Source organism: Sorex fumeus, unplaced genomic scaffold, assembly GCF_029834395.1.
Source record: "Sorex fumeus unplaced genomic scaffold, SorFum_2.1 ptg000006l, whole genome shotgun sequence".
Lineage (NCBI taxonomy): Eukaryota > Metazoa > Chordata > Mammalia > Eulipotyphla > Soricidae > Sorex > Sorex fumeus.
In genome coordinates this window covers 4,358,135-4,370,488 of record NW_026606063.1, presented here as the reverse complement: position 1 = coordinate 4,370,488, position 12,354 = coordinate 4,358,135, and the positions used below count along the sequence as shown (strand labels likewise).

The window sequence follows — 12,354 nt, the reverse complement described above, 5'->3', positions numbered from 1 at the left end:
GAGATTTGCACTCCAAACAGATGCTTCCTCCACCCCCCACCTCCCCCCCACCAGGGCTGGGGATTGAATTCAGGCCTGCCCCACGCTGGACGGCCACTTGAGCTCTCTCCCGGCCCTGGCCCTGCCCCCGCCATGCTTGTGTTTTCGGGGGGGGGGGCACAGCGGACAGTGTGTTCGGACTCCACTCTTGGCTCGGTGCTTGGTGTGGGGTTTGCTCCTGGCCCCCTGTGGTCCTGTGAGCCGATGCCCAGCCCCTTCCCCCAGCCATCGTCAGTGCTTTTTCCCTCCTTGTGAAACAAACTCTTAGAGTGACATCTTGTGCCTGGATGCCAGGTTAAGAATAGAGATGATTCCTGGGCAAAGCCATTTCTGTCGAAATTCCAGTTGCAGGCGGTTCCATCTTCAATTCTGAATGAAGACCCAGGGGAAAAGCACTTCCAGGTGCTGGTGGTGGTTGCTCTCTTTCCTCCTCCTCCTGCTCTTCTTCCTCCTCTTCCTCCTTCACATTATTATTACTCTTACTCCTCTCCTTCCTACCTTTCCTCCTCCTCCTCCTCCTCTTCCTCCCCTTTCTTTCTTTTCTTCTCCTTCCTTCCTTCCTTCCTTCCTTCCTTCCTTCCTTCCTTCCTTCCTTCCTTCCTTCCTTCCCTCTCCTCCTCCTCCTCCTCCTCCTCCTCCTCCTCCTCCTCCTCCTCTTCCTCCCCTTTCTTTCTTTTCTTCTCCTTCCTTCCTTCCTTCCTTCCTTCCTTCCTTCCTTCCTTCCTTCCTTCCTTCCCTCTCCTCCTCCTCCTCCTCCTCCTCCTCCTCCTCCTCCTCCTCCTCTTCTACCTCCTCCTCTTTCCCCCTTTCTCTTTCTCTTCCCCTTCCTCTTTCTCTTCTTCTCCTCTTCCTCCCTCCTTGTTTTTTCACCCTTGAGTCTCTCTGTCCAGGGGTGAGTAGCCATCTGGTGTTCAGTGAGTAGAGAGCCTGGGGGATTCTGTGATGCAGGAACAGAGGGGGCGCCCAGTGTAGGTGTGGCACTACAAGGGTGAAGGCACATGCCTGGCCCGTAGCTTATGCTGGCACCACCTGGTCCTCACAGCTGTTAAGATGGAGGAATCCCCTCCCCTCGTTTCCCATCCCTGACCAGGTCTGGTGTCTTCCACGAGGTCACTTGTGTCTTGGGACTGCTGTCCAGAGCCTGTCCTGGACTCTTCTGGTCCTTCCTCCAAACGGGCAGAAAAGAAAATTCTATGCCAGAAGGCCCTGGTTGGTTGTGCCTATTTTTTTTAATTTTTATTACCAGCTGGATTTTCTTCCCCTGGTTGCCGAGTGTCAGCTACAGGGAAGACGGCAGTTCGTGAAATGTGAGGTTGCTTTTGAGAGTGAAATAGATTATACTTTCAGACATGCTGGGATTAATTCGGAGGGTCAAAAAAATAGAACCTTGACTTGTATTTTTAGAAAAAAAAGGAGCTTGCACCTGGCACTGAGAGGGAGTCTTCCGAGGAGGAAGAGGACAGATGAAGTTGCTCTCTCCCCAGGGCTCCTCTCAAAAGCTGTCCCGGGGCAGTGGAACCTGGCTGGCTCGGCAGGGCAGAAGTGGAGAAAATGTGTGATTCGAAGTGAAAATCTCTGTCCTGAGCTCCTGGTCTGGGTGAAGCAAAGACCCAGTGAGCAACATGGGCCATTAAACCCCGATCCAGAAAGAAGTGGAAATCTGGGAAGAAATCCACCATCTTTATTCTTGGACCTCGGGTCCATACTTTAGGCAGTGTCCACCCCGCTGAGAACCCAAATGTGTTTCTCTTTCTGGGTGGAATGTCTGGCTCAGAGACAATTCACGGCAGACTGTAGGTTCTGGGGAGGGTGTTTCTGGATCTTTCCCAATCTTTTTTTTTTTTTTTGTCTTGCAAAGGGAATGAATATTTATTAAGTTGGAGAAATGGTAAAAACCCGACTCCTTACACACCCTCACGTTTTATCTATAAAATTAAAGGAAGTTTGTGTCATGTGTCGATGGGAGTTCTGCAGACTGTGCTGTGAAGTTTCAGAAGCAAATTAGTGTTTATCTTCTGACGAGCTTGAGAAGTGTCTCCTTCCTGTGGTCTGGTTATTGGCATGTTTAATTGAACATTTTTCGCATTTCACGTCAGTGGCTACTTTTTGGTGATGTTTTCATGATTGGAGAAAAATCTGTTTTGTGATGGTGTTCAGGTTTCCTGAGTAATCATTTGTGCTTCTCCTTGATCTGAAGTTCTTTTTTTTTTCTTTTTGGGTCACACCCAGCAAAATGCTCAGGGGTTCCTCCTGGCTTTGCACTCAGGAATTTCTCCTGGCAGTGCTTGGGGGACCATATGGAATGCCGGGCATCGAACCCGGGTCGGCCGCATGCACGGCAAATGCCCTACCCGCTGTGCTATCGTTCCGGCCCCGATCTGAAGTTCTTGACTAAAATTTTTCTCCTGGTCGAAGGCAGTGCGGCGGACGGGTTTGGTTCGGAAAGTGCATCATCTTCAGCATCACCAACTTCGGTCCTAGGGGCAGTGCTGAGTTCTGACAAGGATGCCTGCTCACTGATTCATTCCACCCTCGTTGGGGGACCTGACGGGCTGCCACACTCTTTTTTGTTTTTTTTTTTTTTGGCTCTTTGGGTCACACCTGGCGATGCATAAGGGTTACTCCTGGCTCTGCACTCAGGAATCACTCCTGGCGGTGCTCAGGGGACCATATGGAATGCTGGGAATTGAACCTGGGCCGGCCGCGTGCAAGGCAAACGCCCTACCCACTGTGCTATCACTCCAGCCCCGGGCTGCCACACTCTGGACACAGCAGGCAGATGGCAGTTCCTGACATCCTGGTGTGTCCCGCGCCTGTGGCATCAATGTCCTTACGGCTGGTGCTTCTGGGCAAACCTCTTTGGCGGCCACACTCTCTCCTGCTCGGAAGTCCACGTACACAGCAGTGCTCACAATTTCGGATTTCTCAGCCCCCGCTGAGGGGCAGCAGAGATGAGAACACTTTTGCTTGGGAAGGGAGCCGTCGGTCCCCCGCCCATGCTGCCCGCTGTGAATGGGTGAAGCCTCGTGCCAGGGCTGCGTCAGTACAGGCCGGGACAGAGGCCACAGACAGGGTGTTGCCGGGTGAGTGACCTGGCCCGGTGAGGTGCCAATGGCTCCCGGCGGTGCCTGTCACCAGCCAAGGTTGGAAAGGAGGAGCTGAAGGTTTCTGGGACTGGGCCACAGTGTTGGCACTGCATGCGGGAGGATGAGGTTCCGCCCCCGGCACTGCATGGGCCCTGAGCACTGCAGGGATCACCTACCCCCTGAGCACTGAACCCAGAGCAGCCTGAACACCACTGGGTAGGTGTCCCCGTCCCCACAGAAGAAGGTTTCTGGAGCTGACTTGGGGAGCTATCCAGAGAGACAGTGTCCCTGGTAGCTCCTGACTTTCGCACTTCAGATAGAATCTATTTCTTTGTTTTGGAACCACACCCGACAGTGCTCAGGGCTGACTGTAGGCTCAGGATTCACTCCTGGCACTGCCCGGGGACCATCTGTGGTGGCAGGGACGGAACCTGCCTGGGTGAGTGGCCCGTTAAGGCTGCTGCCTCCCTGCTGTGCTATCTGACTATTTCTCTGGCCCTCAGCTCTGAATTTTTGTTGTTATTTTGGGGGCCACAGCTATCTGTGCTCAAGGGCAACTCTGGCGGGGCCCCGGGGACCATAGGGGGTGCCTGGGATTTGAACCCAGGTCAGCTGCATGCAAGGTAAGCAGTGCCTAACCTTGCTGTACCGTTTCTCCAGCCCCCACATCTAATAAGCCAATAGATGGCTCTTGGGACTTTCGGCCTTGCCTTAAACATGGCAAGACCATTCGTGAGAGCATCTGCAGCTCCTGGAACCCCAACCGAGGGTCATGCCACGGTCCCTTAACCCACCCAGGACTCTCTCGTCCATTCCACACTCAATGGCCATCTCCTAGGCTGGGCATGGAGGGGTGAGAATGAGCTAGTCCCAGGCCTTGGAGGCCACACACAGACCCTGCGGCCCCTGGAGGCAGGGCTGCGGCCATGGCCAGGGGCCCCCCGTCTGCAGAGGTGAGCTCCTGCCCCCAGAGGAGGACGCCCAGGTCTTGTGATTTTGTTTTAAACTTAAACTCATCTCAGATGCTGATTTTAAGGGGGGTCAGGCAGGGAGGAGTTTCCTTCCCCCTACCCCACCTCTTTTTTTTTTTTTTTATTAGTGAAACACCATGATGTACAGTTGTAGACGACTTACAAGTTTTTGTGCTTGGGTTTCAGTTATACAATGATTGAGTACCCATCCTTCCACCAGTGCCCATTCTCCATCATTTACATTTTTAAAAAAATTTTTGTTAGTGAAATACCATGAGGTACAGTTGTAGATTTACAAGTTTTTGTGCTTGGGTTTCAGTTATACAATGATCGAGTACCCATCCCTCCACCACTGCCCATTTTCCACCACCCTGGATCCCAGTATCCCTCCCACCTCCCATCCCCCCCCATCCCACCCTGCCTCTGTGGCAGGGCACTTCCTTTTGTTCTCTCCTTTTGGGTGTTGTGGTCTGCAAAAGAGGCAATGGGTGACAATCATGTTCGGTCTATAGTCTACTTTTGGCATGCATCTCCCATCCTGGGAGGATCCTCCCAACACCCTTTACTTGGTGCTCCCCTCTCTATCTGAGCTGCCTTCTCCCCCACCTCTTTTCATTGCAGTATAAGTTGTTTCCCGGGTACCCTTTGCAGTGTGAGGGTTGACTGTGTGTAGCTGGTGAGTGAACCCCGTGGCTTGTTAACTCAGCATCCTGCAGCTTTAGAAACAAAGCTTTTCTTGTGTGTGGTGTGTGTGTGTGTGTGTGTGTGTGTGTGTGTGTGTGTGTGTGGCGACTTTTTATTCTGGGGTGAGGGAGGGTGTTCGGGCCTCACCTGGTGGGGCCCTGGGGATATTCTTGCCTGGCTCTCAAGAGTGACCCCTGGTGCAGGAAGGAATCAAATAAGATGCTGGGATGGAACCCACGGGCAGCCGGTTCAGGCCGGCACCTTGACCTCGGTACCAGCTCTTCTGCGTCTTGTGATGGGACCTCTAGGGTCTGCCCTGCCATAGCGTCCCGAGAAACAGGGCGTCACTGACTCTCCTCCCCACGGTGTCCCCGATATCCCGGCACCTCTCTCACTGAGGGCTGAGAGTTTGTACCTCCGGTCCAGGCATCTTGTCCCCTTCCCTCTCAACCCCGCAGCTGCCCAGAGTATCTGCTGTTCGTATCTTTGCTTTTGTGCTTTGTTCTAAACATTTCCCACTGGAGTGGAATCAGAAGGGCCACCTGACACGTAGATGGAGCTCTCATCATTGAGAGTGGAGTTCTTTCTGGGGGGCGGGTGGGGGGTTTGGGCCGTACTGGCGATGCTCAGGGGATACTCCTGGCTCTGCATTCAGGAATTACTCCCCTGGCGGTGCTCAGGGGACCGTATAGGATGCCAGGGATCGAGCCGGGTTTGGCTGCGTGCAAGGCGGGTGCCTTTCTGCTGTGCTATCTCTCCAGCCCCGAGAGCCTCGTTCTTCATTTGTGCATTGTACAAGGGGGGCCTCAGGCAGGGACACCGAAAACAGAAAGTAATTAAGAAGACGAAATAAACACCTGGCCAAGCTCTGGGAGGCAAGCAGGGAACCCCCAGGACTGGGTTAGCCCTCTCGGGCTTCATGGATGAGCGCTTGTGAAACACAGGGCAAAGTGAAATGCATCTTCTGTGTCTAAGAAGATGTCAACATTGTAAAAGATCCGAACTGGGTCAGAGGAAGCTGTCTCTGCCTTTAGACATTACAGGGGATTATGCTACCCCCAATTTTTTTTTTTTTGGCAAAGAAGTAAAGTGTATATATACATTTTAAAACAATAGACCTGGAAACTGTCCAGCTCTGGTAAAGCAACTACTGTGTCTGGGAGGTGAAATGCAGTGACTGCTCGGCCCACTTGGGCGTCTGATGGACTGGCTGGAGTGACCACACGCGTGGATGGCGGCGGGGCGGCTGCGAGCTTGTGCCAGAGGCCAGAGAGTTGGCACCACCGTGCCCTAACTTCATTACTGTACTGACAGCCAGAAAAAATAGGGAGTTTCTAGAATTTGGAGGTGCGAGGGCGACTGCTGTCTTGGGCTTGGTGGGTTCTCACACGCAGACGCACAGAACGTTCCGGAGATGTTTGCCAGCAGGAGGGAGCTTGGCTGAGCTGCTTTTTTCTCCCGCTACCTTAGAAAGCCACATCAGATGGGGTTGAAGTTGGTCTGATTGTGGAACCAGCCTCCACCCGTGGTTTGAGATGGCTGTGGAGGGGGTTTCGGCCCAGGGAGCACCTGCAGAGCGGAATGTTCTGGATCCTGGCCTCAGCCCCTGGAGGCAGAGGGGGGCCACTGCTCAGAGCCGCAGGCCCCTTCCCCTGAATTGTTGACTGCCTGGCCCTGCGTGGGGGCTCCTTCTGGAAGCTTCCTCCGGCAGCCGCCCGGCTCCTAGCCCCCACCCGACGGCACGTTCTGATCTCTTATGGCTGAACTGCTGGGACTGGGGAGCCTTTGGGGGTTGCTCGGACGAGAGCGGGGGCCGTTTCTCGTCTGGAGGGCCAGGCTGACCCCGCACCCCTTGCAGCTGTGGCCAGCTGTTCTCGGCGAGGATGGGCCGGACAGGGGTCAGTGAAGCGTTGCAGGAGCTGGGTGTGCGGGAGAGTGGCCCGGGGCGTGCGGGACTGAGCTCCCCGTCCCAAGGGAGATTCGGGTGAGAAATGTCAGTCGGGCTCAGAGCCCGAGGTCGGTCACCTGACCAGTCCCGTGCTCACTTGTCGCTCGTGGAGTGGGTGATCCCTGGGAGCCTGGTGGATGATTTCCTGAGAACGGAAGCCTGACCTGGTTTCAGGAGTCTGTTGGGCGGCGGGAGTGAAGGGGGGCGTGCAGGCAGCTCTGCCTCTCCGGACACTGCACAGCGACCCCGGGCAGGGCTTCCTCTTCCCGGAAGTCCTCCGAGATGAGCCCTTATTTCCACTCGCCGCAACATCTGCTTTCTGCCTTGACTTCCCCGAGGATGAAGGATTGTTTTTTGTTTGTTTTGGGTCACACCTAGCGATACTCAGGGTTGACTCCTGGCTCTGCACTTGGGAATCACTCCTGGTGGTGGTTGGGGGACCAGATGGGGTGCTGGGTATTGAATCTGGGTCGATTGCCTACCGGGCAAGCACCCAACCTGCTGTGCTAGGGCTGGCCCGGGGGGTGGATTGTGTTGCCAGTGTAAACATGCCACAGGTGGAGACATCAGAGTCAAACCAGGGATATTGCTCAAGGGAGCCCGTGGCTGGCAGGGGCCAGGAGCGAGGAGGCCCTGGGTTCCGTCCTTGCTGTTCCGGGGTTGGCCCGGCGGCCCAAGCCCACCCCGGGGTGCCCCTTCTTGCAAAAGAACTGAAACTCCAATTTGTGCAATCTGCCACACCTTGAGTGTTGATTTGGGATGCGGTCGTGGAGGGCAGTCCCATGGCCAGGATGTGAGATCATGGGGGTCCCACATAGACGAAGCGGGCGGGACCCATCCTGCAGACCACCAGGGGCTGGCGGAGCGGCTGTGGGGCTGAGTCCCCCAACTCTGACATTGATGTCAGAAGAACCGGCAGGCGAGGAGGGAACTGTCAGCTCAGCTTCCTTCCCACTCGAGAGCAGGGAACTGACCCGTCGGGTGGGCAGGGTTGGGGGGGGGCAGGGGGTGAGTCTGGGTCAGGCTTCCCAGCACTGCCGTGCCCAGCTGGCCAGGGAGAAGCAGCTGCTGGAGGTGTCGGGGGGTCCAGGAACTGCCAGGCGACCTTGAGCAGGGCCTCTTCACCCGGGATTCTTCTCCTTCTCTGGACTCCCGTTTCCAGAGCCAAAGCTGCTGCTCTCTGTGCCCGGAAAACACTCAGGGGCTGCACTGGTGCTTGTGGGGAAGCGCGGTACCCCCCCCCCCCCGAGGGGGGTACAGAGGTGTGTGCCCTGCCCTGGCCGCCCCGGGTCCGGGAGTGCCAGGGGGAGTCCCAGGAGATTGGAGACAGATGTTCGCTGATGTGCAAACGTTTCCCCCAGGGGCAGGGTGCCAGCCAGGACACCGGCTTCCTGCGGGCGCGCGCGGGGGCAGGGCCGGCCCTCCTGCGTCCCAGCTGCCTGTGGGGTTGGCTCCGGGGCTGGGCCGTGCCCTCTGCAGGGCTCTTTGTCTGCCTGCGAGCGAAGTGCAGCCTGGTGGCCAGTAATCCCGCTCCAGCGACTGGACCTCAAATGTGGTTTTGGAGTGCATCCCGGAGTGCCGGCTGGGGAGGCGCCCTCCTCCCGATTCAGAGGCACGGCCGGATGCCGAGTGCCGGGCTGCAACGCCGCCGCCGCTGCTGCTGCTGCTGCCGCCGGCGGCCTTAAACCTGTCGGCCCGGGCTTCTCCGCTCCTTCGCTTGGCTGCGCTTTTTTTTTTCCTTCTCCTCCTGGTTCCCAGGAAACCTTCCCCGGGGCCGTTCATGGATCCCCAGCTGACTCGCCTCTTGCTCTTTCTCTCCCTGCCGCCCTTGCTAGTGGGCAACCACACGGGCCGCATCAAGGTGGTCTTCACGCCCAGCATCTGCAAGATCACCTGCACCAAGGGCAGCTGCCAGAACAGCTGCGAGAAAGGCAACACCACCACGCTCATCAGCGAGAACGGGCACGCGGCCGACACGCTGACCGCCACCAACTTCCGAGTGGGTGAGTGTCCCCTCCCCGGCCCCGGCCCCGGCCCTGGCCGTCCGGCCGGCTGTCTGTCCGTCCCTCCCGGGGAGCCGGCTCCGGGGGTGGCCGAGCGCCCAGACGCGCCCCCCTCTCCGCCCGGCTCTTCCAGCGCTTTCCGTCCAGGAAGCCAAGTGTGCAGTTGGCCCGGCTCGGCGGGTCTCCGTTTCGGCGGGTCGCTGTTGAACCTGACTTGGGGTTTCTCTAAGCCGAGGAGGCGTCTGCCCAGAGGCTGGGGGCTCACGCGGGCTCCGGGTGGGGGTTGTGGGTGGGAGCAGGACAGTGGGGAAAAGGACCTCCCGTGTCTCTCCGAACGGTCTCACGTTTTATCTGCCACCGGAGAAGCGGAACGGATGTTAGAGCTGGTGGGGTCTCACGGTGGGCGCAGCTCACTCTCAAGGCTGACTTTACGCAGAGCTGGCCCCTGATGGACCCCGCCAGCCTATACTTCAGATTGGCGTCTGTTGTTCTCTATCAGAGACCGGGCTATTAATTGATTAAGAGGATATGGATATGTGTGTGTGTTGCGGGGGGTGGGGGGGTAGGTTAGGGGATAACCAGCATTCCAAACCCTTTAATCTTGCACCATTAATTTAAATATGAGTGACTGTAATCATCAGTGACGAGGGGGGGAGCTCTTTTGCTGCTTGTGGGGGGTTTGGGTGGGGAGGTGGGACTTGTTTCCTTTTCACTTTTTTTTTTTTTAAATTTGTGAAGAAAGTCTTGCGGTCCAGTGAAAGCTGTCATGCAATCCAGTATTTTTGTCACGGAAAAAATGTGTCTTTTATTTATTTATTTATTTTGGACCAATTACGGTTGGCCCCGGGCACTGAAATAATCACAGACACCCACGTTACTTTCTGAGCTACTCACCAGAATAACCCCCCGTGTCAGACAGATAATAACACTGGCTCGATCTGGTCTTTTTATGGAATATCGCTGTTTAGTCTTAGGAGAGTGTCTGGGGAGGGAGTTCAGAGCAGCGGTGTCTATTTCAAACCCGTTTCCACCAAGACCAAATGCAGCGGGGCCAGCCGGCTTCCGACCCCCCTCCCCCCCTCCCCCCATCTGCTTTCTCACCACTTTGCAGCCTGAGGGGACGGAAGCGGAGTCCTTGATCATTTGGACCCAGAACAAGCATGTGACCCGAGATACCAAGTGGGAGGGGGTTGTAGCCTTGCTGGCATGGAGAGGCGTGCCCGGGGCATATTTTGAAAAGAATTTAGCTGTGAGGTGTCCTGTGTAATCTCTGGGGCTGGCCAGGGAACCCTGTCCCCTGGGGACACGTGCTGAGCTGACGGAGGGGCAGGAAATGAGCTCCCGGGTCTGCCACTCGCTAAATCCCAGGCTTGAGCTCTGGGGCTTGGTGTGTTTTCTCATCCGTAAAAATCAATGACTGGTACACATCAATGGATGGCGTTTAATCATCTCTATGATTCAGTTCATTGCTCTCTCTCTCTCTCTCTCTCTCTCTCTCTCTCTCTGTTGTAATATTGATTTCAGGCTTTTGGGGAAGTCTTGTAGTGCTGAAAGGTCAGATTCCCTGCGGGATTGTGTTCACTGCCTCTTTTCCTGATGGTGCTTTCGAATGTGTTCACTGCCCCTTTTCCTGAAGGTGCTTTCGAATGTGTTCACTGCCTCTTTTCCTGAAGGTGCCTTTCTAGCCGGCCTCTCTGTTCCCCTGCCTGCTGTATTGTTGTGACTCTTCACCGCTGGGATGACAGGGCGATGGATCCCCTCGGCTGGGCGGTAATTGTTGGCTTTTGCTGTGCGATCTGGGAAACGAAACGTTTGAAGGCTTTCAGAGGCAGAGGAAGCCTACTTGTTCAAACACGCTGCCCACATTTCCTCTCCGACTCGGCCACCGATGTGTCGGAGCAGAGCGCGCAGCATCCGTTCCGAATGGGAAGAGGGACAGTTCTGAACAGAAGGTGAGCGCTGACACCAGAGCCCATCTCTGCTCTCAGGGAGGGCCGCGTGCTTTAGTGGCTTAATGACACTTGGAGAGAAGAAGGGACAGGGGATCTGGGGAGGGGCAGAGAAGGTGAGGGTGAGAACAGTGTGGAATAAATAGTTCTGTGTGGAAAGTGATGGGGAGACCTTCACTGCCGTCCAGAGCGCAGTTCTCTGCCCGCTTCTCGCATTAATTCACCTACTGACCCATTTGAGGGACAAATGGAAAAGCTTTAGAATTTGAGAATGTCTGTTTCATGGAATCTTCAGATGATGGGTTTTTCAGAAAAGCAGAATACGTACGTTGAAACTGTATTTATTTATTTATTTTTGGCTTGGTTTATTTTTCAGGTCTATAGAATTTTTAGGGATTCAGGGGGTAGAGAGTTTTACTGGTTGAATATAATTTTGGGGTTTTTTTCTATATAGTTATGTACCGTGTGCTATGTCTTTGACAAAAAGAGCTATGGAAAAGCATATATTTTAAATATATGCTAGAAAAAAATTAAAATTTATTCTAACTTGGGGCTGGAGCGATAGCACAACGGATAGGGCGTTTGCCTTGCACGCAGCCAACATGGCCAACCTGGGTTCGATTCCCAGCATCCCATATGGTCCCCCGAGCCCCGCCAGGAGCAATTCCTGAGTGCATGAGCCAGGAGTAACCCCTGAGCATCGCCGGGTGTGACCCAAAAAGAAAAAAAATTTATTCTAACTTGTTAGTATTCTTTCACCTCTGACACTTATGTATGTTGTGTGTGTGTGTGTGTGTGTGTGTGTGTGTACACACATATATTTCAGATGCTGACTGGGGGGCATATCTGCATTTTTTTTTCTGAGTAGCCACACCCAGCCGCGCTCAGGGTCTACTCCTGGCTCCGTTCTGGAAAATCGCTCCTGGCGGTGTTTGGGGTTCAAATCCAGGCCTCTTGCATGAAAAGCGTACATAGTTCTTCTTATCTTTCTATCCCTCGAGCAACCCCTTTAAAATAAAATTCCTTAATCGCCACTATTTTTAATAGGAATGCCATTTGGGGCGAGGGGTCTTGGGGCTGCACCCGGCTTTGCTCCGGGCTGACCCCTGGAGGGCTCAGGGGATTGTCTGTGGTGCCAGGGATGGAACAGCAGGTAGGCCACGTGCTTGGCAAGCACCCACTGCACTATCTCTCTGGCCCAGGAATGCCGATCCTAATCAGACTTGGTAATTTATTTTCAGCTGCACTCAAGGCTACTCTCAACTCGGCTTGGGAGTCACTACTGTCCCAGGGGACCAAGTGCCGGGGGTGAATTCGGGGCTCCCACATACGGAGTCCGTGGGGCTGGGAGTGAATCTGAGGTTCCCACGCACAAAGCGCATGGTACTGAGTGTGAACCCAGGGCTCCTCCATACGAAACATATGGGACTGGGTTGTGAGCCCGGGGCTCCCACATACGGATCAAGTGCTCCTGATCTCTGAGCTCGCTCCCCGGTTCTGGCCTCTGATATTTAAAGGGTGCTAAGAGGTGTGGGCTGGGAAACGCTTCCCGCAACTGGGCACCTGGTGGGTGGCATACATCTCTGCTCTGCCCCCCTACACTTCCGTCATTCTGCATATCAGCTCTGCCGTGGGAGCCAGCCAGCACGGCCCGGAACGTGTGAAGTGGATGTT

General features: G+C 55.1%; 1 protein-coding gene across 4 annotated transcripts in view; it reads left to right on the top strand.

Annotated features, from left to right (window-relative positions):
• Nucleotides 1–8,508: 8,508 nt before the first annotated feature.
• The window catches only part of LTBP1 (latent transforming growth factor beta binding protein 1), a 190,680-nt gene continuing 186,834 nt past the window's right edge, over nt 8,509–12,354 (top strand). For all 4 annotated transcript variants that reach the window (XM_056125232.1, XM_056125225.1, XM_056125219.1 and 1 more), the window contains exon 1: nt 8,509–8,731. In XM_056125232.1, coding sequence (XP_055981207.1) covers nt 8,509–8,731 — 223 coding nt within the window. The remainder of the gene's footprint in view (nt 8,732–12,354) is intronic.